Source organism: Polypterus senegalus, chromosome 5, assembly GCF_016835505.1.
Source record: "Polypterus senegalus isolate Bchr_013 chromosome 5, ASM1683550v1, whole genome shotgun sequence".
NCBI classification, from domain to species: domain Eukaryota; kingdom Metazoa; phylum Chordata; class Cladistia; order Polypteriformes; family Polypteridae; genus Polypterus; species Polypterus senegalus.
The window spans coordinates 127866659-127881774 of record NC_053158.1 but is presented as its reverse complement, the minus strand read 5'-3'; the positions used below and the strand labels follow the sequence as shown (position 1 = coordinate 127881774).

At 36.4% G+C, this 15116-nt stretch overlaps 1 protein-coding gene across 1 annotated transcript in view; it reads left to right on the top strand.

The window, feature by feature from the left end:
• Window positions 1–5274: 5274 nt before the first annotated feature.
• tnfrsf11a (tumor necrosis factor receptor superfamily, member 11a, NFKB activator) overlaps window positions 5275–15116 on the top strand; it is a 77556-nt gene continuing 67714 nt past the window's right edge. Inside the window, exon 1 of the mRNA XM_039753336.1 lies at window positions 5275–5641. Coding sequence (XP_039609270.1) covers window positions 5561–5641 — 81 coding nt within the window. The 5' untranslated portion in view covers window positions 5275–5560. The remainder of the gene's footprint in view (window positions 5642–15116) is intronic.

The following is a 15116-nucleotide window of genomic DNA, read 5'->3' as shown; positions in this document are numbered from 1 at the left end:
GACCCGGCAGACCCCCGTGACCCTGTGTTCGGATTCAGCAGGTTGGAAAATGGATGGATTGATGATTGACAATGTAATTGTTTTGTCATTGTCATGAGTGTTGCTGGCATATATATATACACACGCACACATACACACATATAAACATATATAGTGTACATATACATATATACACACATATACATATATATACATATATATTTACATATATACATATATCTATATATATATATATATATAGATATATATATACATATATACACATATATATACATATGCATATATATATATATACACACACACACACAGACACATACATATATACATATAAATGCATATACATATCTACATATGTATATATACATATCTACATATATATATATATATATATATATAAGGGGTGGGACTCAATTAAAAAAAATAATCTAATTAATCAGAGACTTTGTAATTAATTAATCTTGATTAATCGTATGTAATCACACAAGAAAATTTGCCCCAAAGCGCAAATGTTTTTTTTAATTTAAAAGGGTTTTAGTGGGCGACAGAATCAAATAATAGACATGGACATGAATATTGTAAACTCAAGCTCTTTTAATTTCTGAAAAAAAAAGCATTTAAACTGCATTTCAATTCAAAACAGAAACAAAAATATCATCCCTGGCTAAAATTGGGCAGACTTAAAGTGGTATTTTAAGTACTTTAAGTACATTTTCAGAATGGTATTGTCTTTAAATAATAATAACAAAAATTTCAACATAAAGTGCAGTTTTTCTTCTTAAAAAATAAGGCAGAAACATAAAAGGTAATTTGACCAACGTTACCTTTAAACTCTGAGTAACCTTAGCCAAAATTATTTTGTACATTAGGCTAAAACAGTGTGATCATTGAACATTTTGTAATTAGATGTAATTAGAATTACTAACTAATCTAATTTTGCTTGCTTTTCAGTGTCATAAAGCTGTTGAATTTTACTTGAAATAGTCTTTCGGCACGGCAGTTGGAAAGTTGGATCACCTGACGCTAACTGTAGCACATTTTCTAACCCCCTATCTTCCACCACTGTTAGTGGTCTACAGTCCAAAGCAATCCATTTTGCGAGAGAATTTGTAAGTTTGATCAATGTTGACTTACTAATTTTGGTCCTTAAGCCAGTCATTTCATCAGGTTTGGGCTGCCGACACCTTTTGTTGGTACTCAAACTCGTACTGCTAATGCTAACAGCATACACAGTTTCTGTGCTCGCTGTAACATGTTTTGTATTTAGATGGTACCGTAAGGTTGAAGTGCTTCGGTGGTATGCAAACTCCTTTTTGCACAGTTTGCACAAAACCTCGCTTTTATCAAGGCTTCCGTCAGGTAGTCTTTTGAAATGAAATTTGCCTCCGATCAGTCCTAGCAACACGCTTTCTTCCGACTCTTACATTTTTGTAGCTGTGATGTGTGCATCAATGTAATCGATGTACCAGGAAATCATGCATTGACAAAAGTTCCCCTTTGTTTAGAATGCAAAGTGTGATTAAATGCGTTATTTTTTTAATTCGTTATGGAGTACATGCATCGAAGCTTCTTAGCTGTGCTTGTGCTAAGAAAAGGAAACATTTTAAAAATAACATAACATGATTGTCAATGTAATAGTTTTGTGACCGTTATGAGTGTTGCTGTCATCAAGGATTTGATTATCATTATTTCTTTCAATCAGGTTTGTATATGGAGGATGTGTTGTGTTCAAGTTACATTCCGTGTCTGTCAACCGTTGTAAAGATAAAAGGTTTCATTCATAGAAGTGTTCACCACCCAAATCGGTACTCGTGAATGTAATATGTTCAACAGGCATTCCCGGTATTAGGTTGTGGATTTACCTGCGAATATTTAACGGTAGCGTGTGTATGAACTTAATTTAATCTTTTCCAGTCCTGCAAAGTCAGCTGTGCTCGTGCTATCTCATGCGATCTTGCGATGTCCACGGCTTTATTTAATGTTAGCTAAGGCCCGGCACTTAAAAATTTCTTGCTACAGCAATTTTAACTCCGTTACAAAGTGATCCAAAGTCTTGTTTATACCTCGTGTCTTCTCAATAAACTTGTATCTCGCGAATACTGTATTCGTCATAGGCATGACAAACGGCAGCGGGACCATGTCTATAAACTTAATTTAAACTTATGGTTCACACCGTGCTTTGTTTTCGCAGTAGCTGCACTTATGAATATGCTTGTATGCGTCACTCGCTTCATAATATTTTGCTGCCTTCTCAATTGTGAAATGCGTTTTTTGTTCAGCGCTCTTTGGAGCTCTTTCTTGTTCTCTATATACTTACTTAGGAGGCGTGATGCTGCGACACGCAACTCCGCCTCACACGGCGACCAAGGTGTCGGCTATGGCCATATACGAGGTGTGGCAGAAAAGTAATGAGACTGGTAACACTGCAAGCGATCTGGCAACGCTGCGCTGTTGTCGTTGATAGAGCACGTGTATCAGTACCCTCCCATAGCTCAGTGCCAGTTTCAACTCCTTCCATTAACTATGTGATTTTTGTGACTGCTATTAGCGAAGTTGTGGTTTTGGTTGTGCGTCACGCAAAATGGAACAGCGGAATTTGGAGCAACGTTGTGCCATTAAACGGCAAGTGTGACGTTTGAAAAGTTAAAACAGGCCTATGGGGAACATTCTTTATCCCGAGCTCAAGTTTTTCGCTGGCACAAATCATTTTTGGAAGGCAGAAAACACGTTGAGGATGAACACCGTTCAGGGAGGACTTCAACTTCGAAAACCAATGAAAACATCGAACGTGTGAACACTCTTGCGAGATCAGACCGCCGTTTAATATTAAGAATGTTGAGAGAACAATTAAATTTGAACAGATTTACCGGTCATCAAATTTTGACTGAGCATTTGCACATGCAAAAGGTCTGTGCCAAAATGGTGCAGAAAAACTGCCCTCTCCATAACAGAATTTTTGACCTCAAAAGGCATTCCTGTGGTTCCCCAGCCCCCTTATTCACCTGACCTCAGTCCGTGTGACTTTTTCCTTTTTCCTAAACTGAAAAATGTCCTCAAAGGACGTCATTTCGGGACATCCAAAAGAGTGTAACGGACATGCTGAAGACCATACCGGTTGAAGACTTCCAGCGCTACCAACAGTGGGAACAACGTCTCCATCGGTGTGTAGCTGCCCAAGGGAACTACTTTGAAGGGGATAACATTGATGTTTGAAAAAAAACTTTGGTAAATAAAAAATCAGTCTCATTACTTTTCTGCCACACCTCGTATATGGTCGAAAGTAGGTTCCAGTTATGACCGTTACACGTAGAATTTCGAAATGAAACCTGCTTAACTTTTGTAAGTAAGCTGTAAGGAATGAGCCTGCCAAATTTCAGCCTTCCACCTACACGGGAAGTTGGAGAATTAGTGATGAGTGAGTCAGTCAGTGAGGGCTTTTATTAGTATAGATAATTTGTTAAAACTAGGGGGCTCCGCCCCCTGCTTGCTTCACTTGTCCACCCCCGGGTTTGGTTTACCAGATGTACAATTAAAAGAGTTTGTTATTTTCATGGGAATTGTTAAATATGCATTATTTTCACTTTTACTTTAAAACTTTAGTAAAAACAATATTTGGAATTAACTTTTCTTCAAGATTGCATAAAATTTTAATTCTGTATTTTGACTTACATCGTAACAACTCAATGTATAACTGCCTGTGAGTGAATATCGTTTCTTTCTCTCTAATAAATAAAACGACTTTTTCAAATCTTTGTCCATGCTCTTTCTTCTTCGCTTTGTTGTTGACGTGTTATTTAGAACTTTTAAAATTATTGTCCTGATAAAATTTATAAGAGCTGAGAGTGTAGCATTCACACGACTGAGGTTAGATGAACATGGTCTTGTTTGAAAATAGTTGTAAGTATTGCGTGACTTCAAAGAATCTCATGTTAAAAGTCTCCGTCTCACGGAGCTTCATACTGCGCCAACGTTTTTGGAATCTTTTAATTCTCACTGGCAGCACAAATTAGATAATCTGCAAGTCTCCAGCTTAAAGTTTAAATCCGAACAATATATTCCATTTCTTTTTGCTGTTCCGTTATTTCACCGAGTAACAATTTCCGTTTGTTTGCGCTAATGATATCTTTCCTATCTTCTTTTTCAGACTTTCAGATTGTTGTACTTCCATAATCTCTAACCTCCTCTGCATGTGTACCGCGCCAACATTTTTCAATTCTTTACGACGTTCTACTTTGTCATCTACTCTTTGTCTTTTATTTCTGGTCCTGGGCGTGGTTAAATCTCTTTCTCGCGTGACATATGTGTCTCTCCAAGAAAATCATGTCTTGTCTCCTTCCAAGATTTTTTTTTATAGTAGAGAGACGTAAATATTACAGTGGTTACCTAAAGAAATGAAAATACACATGCCAGGTGCAAATTCAGATTAACCAGCTGGCAACATCACACATGTGTATATAAGCCATAAATTATTCATACATGCATGAAGCAAAATGGGCCACATTGTAAAGTGTGAGGTGGAGTACATTTTACATTATGTTTGTATGAAAGTTCTGCATATGTGCAGTGTAAATCAAATGGGTAGCGTAGATTGGGCAGTCATATCTCCATCCAACATGGCTATGTCAGCTCTGTGACATGATACTGTCCTCACAAAGCATCACGGGATGCTGGGTAAAAAATAATCTAAGCCAGCTACATGGTGAATTTTCAGGGAAAAATTTGACAAACATGATCATAGAGCGAACCCTGCAAATTTGCTGTGAAAAATACAAATTTCACAGATCAACACTAATGGTGATATAATGAATGATAAAAAATCACAAAAGCAAAATTAATAAAAAATAAAATATAGCACATTTTCTACACTCAAAGTACTTAATGCAGCATTCTACATATTTTCATTCTTAATATATTTTAAAGGGGATATTGACAATACTCCCTTGAATCACATTGTATACTGTAACTAGAAATTGACAAACACATCAAAGGGCAACCCACACAAACCCAGCAGTGCATAGTGAGGATTACAAAACAAGGAGTAAGAGAGTAAATGGAAATTCCAGCTTTGTCAGAGTAGCACTAGGTAAAGTAACCTCCTTGGAAAGCCCAGCAAATGAAGCCTACAGCAATGAAAGCTGACATTACGAGAACCTAGTGTTCTGTAATGTGGCCAAGAAAGATTGCAACATAGAGCAACAGACCAGCAAGCTCTTTTTTTTTCTTTAATGGTGCTTAGACTTTTGAGGGTGGAGCTTTTCATTTTTTTCAACGAGATAAGTTCCTCAAAAGTAGATCCTGTTTTAAAGCACACAAGATTGAGCTGCGTTTATAGAGCAGAGACTCAGACGAAAGAAGCTCAAACAGGAGGAAATTTATTACAGATGTGTTGGCCTATTTCTGTCATAGCCTCTGAAGAAGCCCACTAAGGCTCTTGCTGTTTTTTCTTCACTACGCTTTGACAAAAAAAAGAAACCTCCAGTGACACATCTTGTAGCAAAAGTGGAGTTTGTAAGAGCTCATTTGGCATTCACATTACTGGAGGAACTTCATTTCAAAGAAGAAAATGAGGCTGAATTTTACAGCAGAGTGGATTTTTCAGGGGTGGATTATGCTTGTGCTCCTCTGGCAAGTCTTTTACACTCAGGTACAGTGTCCTTACTTTAATTCTTTCCAAATTCTAAAACTTGTCAGGCTTTATATGTTGCTGTAGCAATATGAATTTAAGAAAGACAACACAAAAAGGGAAAAGAAGCTTCTAGCTATAATGTAACTATCAGCAAAACAATGAAAGGGTTGAAAAAGCAAAGAACACTAGCGAGGTGACAGAAAATGAAACAATCTTCTCTACTTTAATTGCTTGTGTATTCATTGTGTTACCATGCAAATCAAATCAACAATTGGGGCACATAACTGCACACAGCACTCTGTATTCAGTAATCTATGAGTTAAAAGAAGTGGCCTCCAAACGTGTAAACACCATCTCATTATCTGAATGTGCCCAGGGAATCATCTTACCACGAAGAAAAATTAAAAAAAAAAAAATCCTTATTTTTGGTTGTTTTTCTTTGCTGTCCAGTGGATGTGCACAGTGGTTTCTGAGGATGGAAACCCATCTGTTATTTTTTCATTTGTATCCTCTTGATAGGAATCCAAGTCTTTTGTTGATGAAAAAAAAATTATGCTGACAACCAGAAAGCTTTTTCTGGTTTGCTTTCTAACTGTGGCCAAAATTTCCCGTAATTCAACTCCTTCATGACTAACCGAGGGAATCGTGAAAACAACTTACACTAGTAGAAATGGCACTTTTCAGTGTGGGCCTAATGAATTGCCTTAGCAGGCATTATTATTATTTATTATTATATAATAATACTATTAATAATAGCATATAAATAAGGGAAGGCAGGGTGGTGCAGTACTTAGTTGATTTTTCACTGGGTTATCTGGTTTTCCTCCCCATGCCAAATGATAGGCATATTAGGTAAATTAGTGACTGTAAATTGGCCCCAGTGTTGAAATGCACATGTGTGTCCTGCTCTGGACTGGTGCACCGTCCAGAGCTGCTTCTCATCTGGCAGTGAATGCTGCCAGCATATGTTTTGGACTCCTTTTAATCGGAAATGAATGAAGCAGGTTTGGGAATATATATATATATGTGTGTGTGTGTGTGTGTTTGTATGTCTGGTGGTGTATCAATTAGGTCCTGGGTTGGCATTCCAACCTCAGTCATAGTGTCTGAGGAGTTTTCATATTCTCCCCATATCTTCTTGTTAGCAAAGGTATACGTGTTAGGTGACTTGGTGACCCTAACTTGGCCCTATGGTAGTGTAGTTGTGTGCACAAGTGTGGCAGACTAGCCCCACCATCTAAGGTTTTGTCCTGTCTTGCACCCAATGCTGCTTGGACAGGTTCTAGCCTCCTGCAGCCCTGAATAGGATTAAATGGGTTGATGAATGTTATGTTGTATGAAAATAGTAATCATTGTTAAAAGTATTAGGATGCCATCCGAAGTTGCTCAGGCCTTTAGTGTCCGCCACAACCCTGGACTTGATTAATTGAGTTAGAAAATACATAGTAACCCAATCATATTTTAATTACAAATGTTCATTTCCAGAATTTTTTTATTGTAACCACCTGAAATTATACAGCAATAGTCATATATTAATGTTTCATATATGATTACAATCCCTAATTTATAATATGTAGAAATAGCCGCTGAAGTCAAAAGTCAAATTCCTGACACTCCTAAAGTTTGGTGAAGGACAAGTCTAAAGTGACAGTTTCAGTGTGGCACCTTCTCAATTTGTTTTTGAGCTGCTGCGTTTCTCACACTAGGCGTGGGAGTGAGGGTGTACTGTGAACCTGGAGACAGCTGATAAATTATTGTGACTTCAGCTGTCAGTTGCTTGATAAATCAACAACTGGCATGAGTCTTGAAAATCCGGCTGCCAGCACTTAATTGGTGTAGGGCAGGCTTCAAATGAAAGTAATTTTTCCAACAAGATCCAGAATAATCTAAACTATCTTACAACTTTTCATTAATTTCAAAGTCAGGTTTGTATTTATGGTCTAAAACAGTGGTTCTCAACCTGTGGGGCGGGCCCCCCTGAGGGGGCACGAAGTAACAAAAAGGGGGGCACAAAGATGTGAAAAAAAGAAAACAAGAATCAAAAATATGAAAAAAACATCAGTTGAAATCAAAACAAATTAACTTTCTGTAACATTCTGATACTAGAACAATAAATATAGAGTTAGATAAATGTCGATAAAAGTTAAGTAGGTATAATAAAATATGCATCTACATTTCAAAAAAGTTAGGGGGGGGCACAATTAAAACTGTTATGAAAACTCAGGTTGCAAATACTTAAAGGTTGAGAAACGCTGGTCTAAAACATTGAAATCAAAAAACATCATACATTCCAATATTAAAAAGCCATTTAGTAGTATATTGTATTTCATTCTAAATGTGTGCTACAATAACTAACTTACACTGGCCAATATGTTGTGGTGGAGCAAAAGTTTAGCAAATAGACTTTTATGTATTTACAATTGACAAAAACAGAGTAAGTGTTCTGTTACATAGCATTGTCAAGACTGCCATAAACATTTGTCCTTCCGATGTGTCACAAAAGATAATATTAAAATTTAAAATTATTGAGTATAGAAAATTATTAGAAGGGAGTGAATGCTTAATGTGTTAATTTTATGTATTGTGTTTTTAATGGTAAGCCTAGTCCTAGAGTAACTGCCTCTCTCTACTTTGTATAGTTATTCTCAAATGACTCCTAACCGTTCAACATTTTGTCAAGCATTAAAATCTTTCATGAATTTTGGTTTTTGTGAACTACTTTGGGAAAAACATGCCTAGTAAATAATCTGCACTTTTGAACCATTGTTGAACTGCCATCATGTTATGCATATTACTAGGTACGGACTACACCTCACTTTAAATGAGTAAATAATTGAAGGTTCGTCTGTGCAGGTCTTTCTCCAGGTACTACAGACATCATCTCTCACATGTATGTTGAGCTGATTGGTGACTCTAAACTGGCCATTCCTGGTCAAGTGGGGGTATGTGCATGAATGTGCCATTCACGGGTTGGTCTTTGCCATGCGCTTCATGCTGCTATGATAGTCTCCATTTCACTAGAGTAAGATAGTTGGATAAAACGTGGATGGATGGGTAAACGGATAGTCCATGGCGTGTAAGTTATGATCTATGCTGGTCAGTATATATATAGTACTATCAAGTAAGATTTACTGATCGGCTTGTGGCAAATAATGATAGTTAATGTAGAACAGAATAGAAGAAGGCATTTGCTGCATTGGTTTGTTAGCTGTAATAGAGCTGACTGATTTAATAATATAGAGAGTAACCTGACATGGAAACTTTGAGTGTCAAACTTGTGAGCGGAAACTGGCATGCTGCCTTATTTCTGCTCTGTCATCCCGTCCAGGTTGTAGAGGCTGATCTATCATTCTTTGCAAGTTTTATTTGCTAGGTACAGCCAGACCAATAGTATTCTTAGTTTTATCAGTAATGGTAAAAACATTTTAAAGGGAGCATCTGAAAGCAAGAAAAAAAAAAATGTCTGTAACTTTTAGACAGTAGAGAAAGCAACAATCAGAATATATATAAATAAACAGACTATGATACCTACAACGAATTACAATATAAGATCCCAAAAGTAAGAGTACACTGATGTAAAATATTAAACTATGCATTACATTTTATAATACTGCTTATAAAGAGAGAAAACTGTCAATTGTTATTTGAATCTGTAGAGATGAATATTTTACCAAACCACAATACCTCCTCTAAACGGCCCGCTAAGCTTTTCAAATAAGGCCCATGAGAGCCCTTTAATTTGGTTGCAACTGTATTTTGTGTGCTTTTCTCTATTTTTAAACTGACAAGCAGAAATTGTATATATTAATTCTGAATTCATTTTAGACAGATGTATTTGCTACATACAGTATGTTTTACTGTAAGGGCTGGATCAAATTGCATTTTATGGAGTCAGAATACATAACTAACACATTCTCACTTGTGCCATGAAATAAAACATGCTAAAAAAAGTAATTGCATGTTTTGAACATTGTATTTTTGTTTAAAGTAACACTCTAGTGTTTACTAAGGCCTGTAGTCTGCTTCATGTGAAAATGTGATCGGTTTCAGCCTGAAGTAGAGCCAACGACTGTTCAAAGTTCGTTGATCTCCAAAGGTGTAGTTTCATGTTACAGGCTGGATGATGACAGATAGTATAAGTTTTTTTGCTGTTATGCAAATTCTTAAATGGTTATATTATTCCAGGCTCCTCCATGTTTTTGCAGCTGTGAACTTTGAAAACCTGTTCTGGCAAAGCAGCTCTAAATGGGCAAGCTGAAGAATAATTTAAATAATTTTGAGGCAAAAGGTTATTTAGTGAAAACATTTGAGGGTTTGAGTTATATCTTCTGATTGGGCCTTTGAAACCCTTGTTAACTAGAGATTTATTTTAGGTGTTTTCATTTTACTTGCATGTATTAATAAAAAATGGTAAACTTAATTTGAAATAAATTCCGCAGAAATACTTGAAAAATGATCAAACTAACATGAATAATTATATTACAGAAGAATGTTGTTTCTCAGTTAGTCCTTAGTGACTGTGACAATTGCACCTGTATATAAATAAAGTCAAATCTCAGAAACAGCTTTGTCTGATGGATTACTTGGTCTGACCAGGCCACAATGTTAATAATTTAACATCCTTTCAAAACACATTACAAAAAAAAAAAAAATCTGAGGCCTTAATCTAAAAGTTTATGCCTAGACATTTTGAAGCAGCATATTTTAAAGAAGCTAGTCTTACTTATTTAATATATTATGTGCAGAGAAAATCCACAAAGACCTTAAAAATGACTTATTCAGGTGTGGCTCCTGGCTAATCCAGACCCATAAATAACATGTCAAAGCCCCCCACCCACGCTGGTCGGTGCCTGCAGTGGTGTGAGGAGGCGATGGCTCCAGGTAGCACATTGGTAAGGGCAGCATCATCATGTAATTTCTTTTTAACATTACTAATTAATAAAACAAAAAGTTCAATGTGAATTTTAAATAATACATTTATATCCCAGTGCCTTATTTACACATCATCTCAACATTTTTTTGAGAAATAATGGAGCAATGCTAGAGAAAGTTACGATGGCAAAAATGCAACTATAAATACTGTGATTAGTATAATTATCAGATCACTGATGATGGCGAACAACAGCGAACAAAATGTAAACAGTTTTATTGCAACTTTTAATGTAAGCCCATTTGACAGATACTTATACTTAGAACTAAATCTTTAGCAGTACAGTATATTCAGAATTTAACGTTGACGTGCTGATCAATTAATTTTACTTTGCCACATCTGTGTCTTCTAAGCTATGCCAGTATGAAGATTACTATTATTATTTCTATCTACCTATTATTATCATTATTATTATTATTATTATTAATAAAGTTGTTGTTGTTATTGTTGTTGGATAATTATCTATGTTGTAACCTTTTCTTTTTTACCCATGAATATCACACTTTATTGTAATGACCCCCAGGGTTTGGGCTCCTCATTGCCGGGTCCAGGGGCGTGGCAGTATCAATACTAATTATGGTATTCTGTAAAATGTTATTAAATCCTGGAATCAGTCCCAAGGTCTCTTAAGTAAACACCGCGAGTGATTAGTTAGAAAGGGAATACGTCGTTCAGCTTGTCAGACAGTTTGAAACTGTTAATAAAAGCTTGCAGGAAGAGTGACAGGGGAGAGTTTCTGTTTGTATTCGATTTCATATTATACATTTTATTATTTTTATTACCAATTTGTGTTTTATTGCTTTAAATATTACTATAATAATAAAAATGTTATGAGGGTTTGGGGCGAACGGGCAGGAAAACTGAGCCTTACCTCAGGCTGCATTATGACAGGTACTGTGATCGGTACACTCACTAGCAGCAGTGCTCTTTTTCTGTTACTAAGTGTTGCTGGTTTCACACTCGTTTTATTGAATGCACCACCAGTGCTGCCAGGTTTTCTGTTGCTACTTCCTCCTTTCCCTTACCATTTTGGTCTGGAGCCATGACTAGTCGACCCTGGGGGCTGACCTGCTATCAGAGGCGCCATCAAGTAACTCGCTGTGTCGCTCTAGACACAGGTCTTCAAACAAATGAGCAAAACTTACAGTTTAGAAAATTATACATATAAACAAGCCTTAACCTTAAACTGAAAGAGTTAATTCACTGTAGCCTTTTTCATCTACTTGTTTGAGTATTTCTATAAAGGAAAAAAACAGAGAATTGTTCCCCAGGGTATTTTCACATGGCACAAAAGAATAACATTCATTGCCAACTGTGTCAACGTTTTAAAACTAATGTTCCTTTTCATTACTATAATAGGTTTTATTCCAACAAAATCAAAGACATCCTTATTGGGCGGATAGGCGACTTCAAATTAGCCCAGTGTGAGTGTGAGAGAGTGTGTGTGTAATCTGGCCCAGTGAATGACTGCCACACTGTCCAGGGCTGTTTACTGACCTGTGCCCAGCTTCATTGAGAAAAATTCCTGCATCCCTGAATTGGAAAATGCAGGTCTAAAAATGTTATGTTATGCTATATTAGGCTAAAAATAGGTAAATTACCTTCATTCTTCAATAATGCAACCACATTAAATTCTGAAATACATATAATTGACATAAAAGTTGAATACTAATCCAAAACAAAAAATGAAACAATTGATCAAAGACAGAGTCACAGGGAGCTCCTTGTCTGACTAGCATTATGTTGGACAGAAAACACACTTATCCTTTATTGAGGTAAGCCTTGAAAAAGTGGAGTGCAGTACTCAAGAAACCTAGGAAGTTATCTTCTGGGTGGTAGATCATGTGCTAAATGGTGCACTGAAGTCTGTTGGATGTAAAACTGCAACAAGCCTGGGAGTGTGTGGCCATATAGCAACTGATTAATTTACTGTATCTGACTAGAGCAGCTTTGCAATTGCATTGTGCCATTCACTTGAGCTTAAACAATTCTGTCAGGTTTACGAGAAGTCAAAAATGATTGAACAGAAATATTCTGACATGTACAAGGTTTTTTTTTTTTTTTGCAAAAAAGGGAAACTTTGAATTACAGAGGTTATTAGAGTCATTTCTGTCACCACCATGGCTAAATCTGGGCTCACAGAAACCATTTTGAAATTAAACAATGTTTAGACATGAATCTGCTTATGTAGTGCTAGTCTGGACTGTGGTACAAAGACAAAATTTGGTAAGTGTGTTAGAGGTGTGATGTAATTCCCTTGGTTTAAACATAAACACCTGAAGAGGGGATAAAAAGAATTAGTGAGAAAGGGAATTAGTGAGAGAGGGAAACCAAAGGAAGTAATTAAAGGTAGACCTGCTTTATTCAAATGTTAATGCTTTCAAATGAACACCAGGACAAGTCTGCTCATCTTATTGCCACCTATAGCCGTGTTATTGATTGCGGTAGTTCTCCAGTATCCAAGCTAAACGCTCTTATGTGCGTTTAGAGGATTGATATTTGTTTTATTATTTATATCTACTCTCTCTCTCTATATATATATATATAAAATCCTAAGACTAAAAGTGCAACGATTTTGTGCAACAATTTTATGTGACGTTTTTATGTCACTTTTTTTGTCACACTTTAAATCTGGCTTATTTTAAAACCTACATATATATGTTTGTTATCATTCTTTTCAGAATTTATCGAACTTTAATGTGAAGTTGTTAGATTTTCAGATTCTTATTCCGTTTTTAAATTATAAGCTAAAAAATGACAAGAACTCATGTCTGGTGAGACGAGAATTTGTGCCAAGAGATTTAACCACGCCCATGAAATAAAAGACAACGAGTAGGACAGCTGCTGTACAGGCTTTTAAATGTTCAAAGCGTTGTGAGAGATGCATATCACATGGCACGGTAGTAGCAGCAAGCCAACAGCTGATCGAGCAAAGAGGAGGTAAAAAAAAAAAACTGTATTTGTTTCCCTTTGTGTCACCATTTAAGAGGGGGTTTTTGAGGAGTGACCACATCTCTTTGGGGTGCGTTCGGCCCCCCTCTTCACAATTCGAGCGGCAGAGATGTGAAGTGGCTGGCGTGTAGCGCAGGTAGGGGGGGTTGGCAAGTGAAGCGAGCAGGGGGGTAACCCCCTAGTAATATTTATATATTTCTCTTTCTCTCTCTCTAGCTTCTATACAGTTTTAATTCCCTCTTGGGGACAAATATATTTCTCATTTTACCTTCAGAGTGTCAAAGTTAGAGGGTAACACAATTATTTTCTGAATTTGTTTAGTTATTCCTCATTATTCCAGTGTTTCTGAGTTTTAGTGAACACTCCGAAAGGCAGTGGTTATTGCTGCTGCCATACAGCTCCATAGTGAACAGGTAGCTGATGAACTGCCTGTATACAGTTTGCTCAATCTCCCTGTTTCTTCTCTTGGAGCTCCATTTTTACTTTGACGTAACAGATACACACATATGTGTGTTAAATGGCCCTTGCAAAACTGAATGCAATAAACTGATATGTCGTTATTTCCTGCCTTGTATCCGCTGCTGCTGTTGCTGCTGCTGATGTAGGCTATGGCATCCTGCCAACCTCAATTGAATGACTGGGTGAGAAAATGAGGAGTGGATGCTTATTGGAATCCAGCTGTATATTGCATTGCTCTGGATAGTAAAGTGAAGATTTCCTTATACTCTTTATATAAGAATCTTGAAACACTGTTAACATAAATTAATGCTACCCAGTGGATATTAGATTTCTTGATACCTATTGTCTTTTTTCTCTTAATTTTCAAAATGAGATGATGTGAAGCAGGTGATGTGAACGTGACTGCAAAAGGCCACAAACTAAGCCAGCAATAGGATTAGAAACCACTAATCCACTAAAATATTTTAAGCACAATTTAGTCCAAAAAGAAAGCAAAACAATGTAGTGAGCAGTAGTTGTAAAATAAAATAAGGTCAGACGTAATGTGCCTAACCAGAAGCAGATAAACAGAAGTCATAAGTCCTCTTTATAACTCTATGATTTTTCCACTTAGTTTGTAGATTCATCATAACTTGAATTTTCCTTAGTGATCTTCAACTTTTCACATTGTGAATGTAATGGCACTGTGTACTTAGTTCCTTTTTCTGACAGTTTCTTTAATGTTTTTAAACTTTAAATCTTTAAATATGAAAAAAGCACTTGTCAGTCAACAAGTCTCCATCATATTTTACTTATCTTTTCTGTTTTCAATCTTATCTGTAAAGGTACAGTATCTCCTTCTTAATTACTCAAGTGCTTTAGACAGTTTGAAATTTATATCACATCTTTTTTATGTAATTATTGCCAGAATGCTCATTCTTCTTCATTTCTTCTGTATCCTTTTACTACTTCAAATTTGTGGGGGTCAGTGCTTATTGGCAGTATAACAGCACAAATCAACCCCAGATGTGACACCATTCATTTCATTTTCTTAGCTGTTTTCACCAACAAGGTCAAAGAAGCTAAGAAAATGAACTCAGGATTGATGTTCCCTCTTTCTCATTCTCCACCCTGAAGTGGAAGAGATAGGACAAATGCTTACAAGACTGGCAG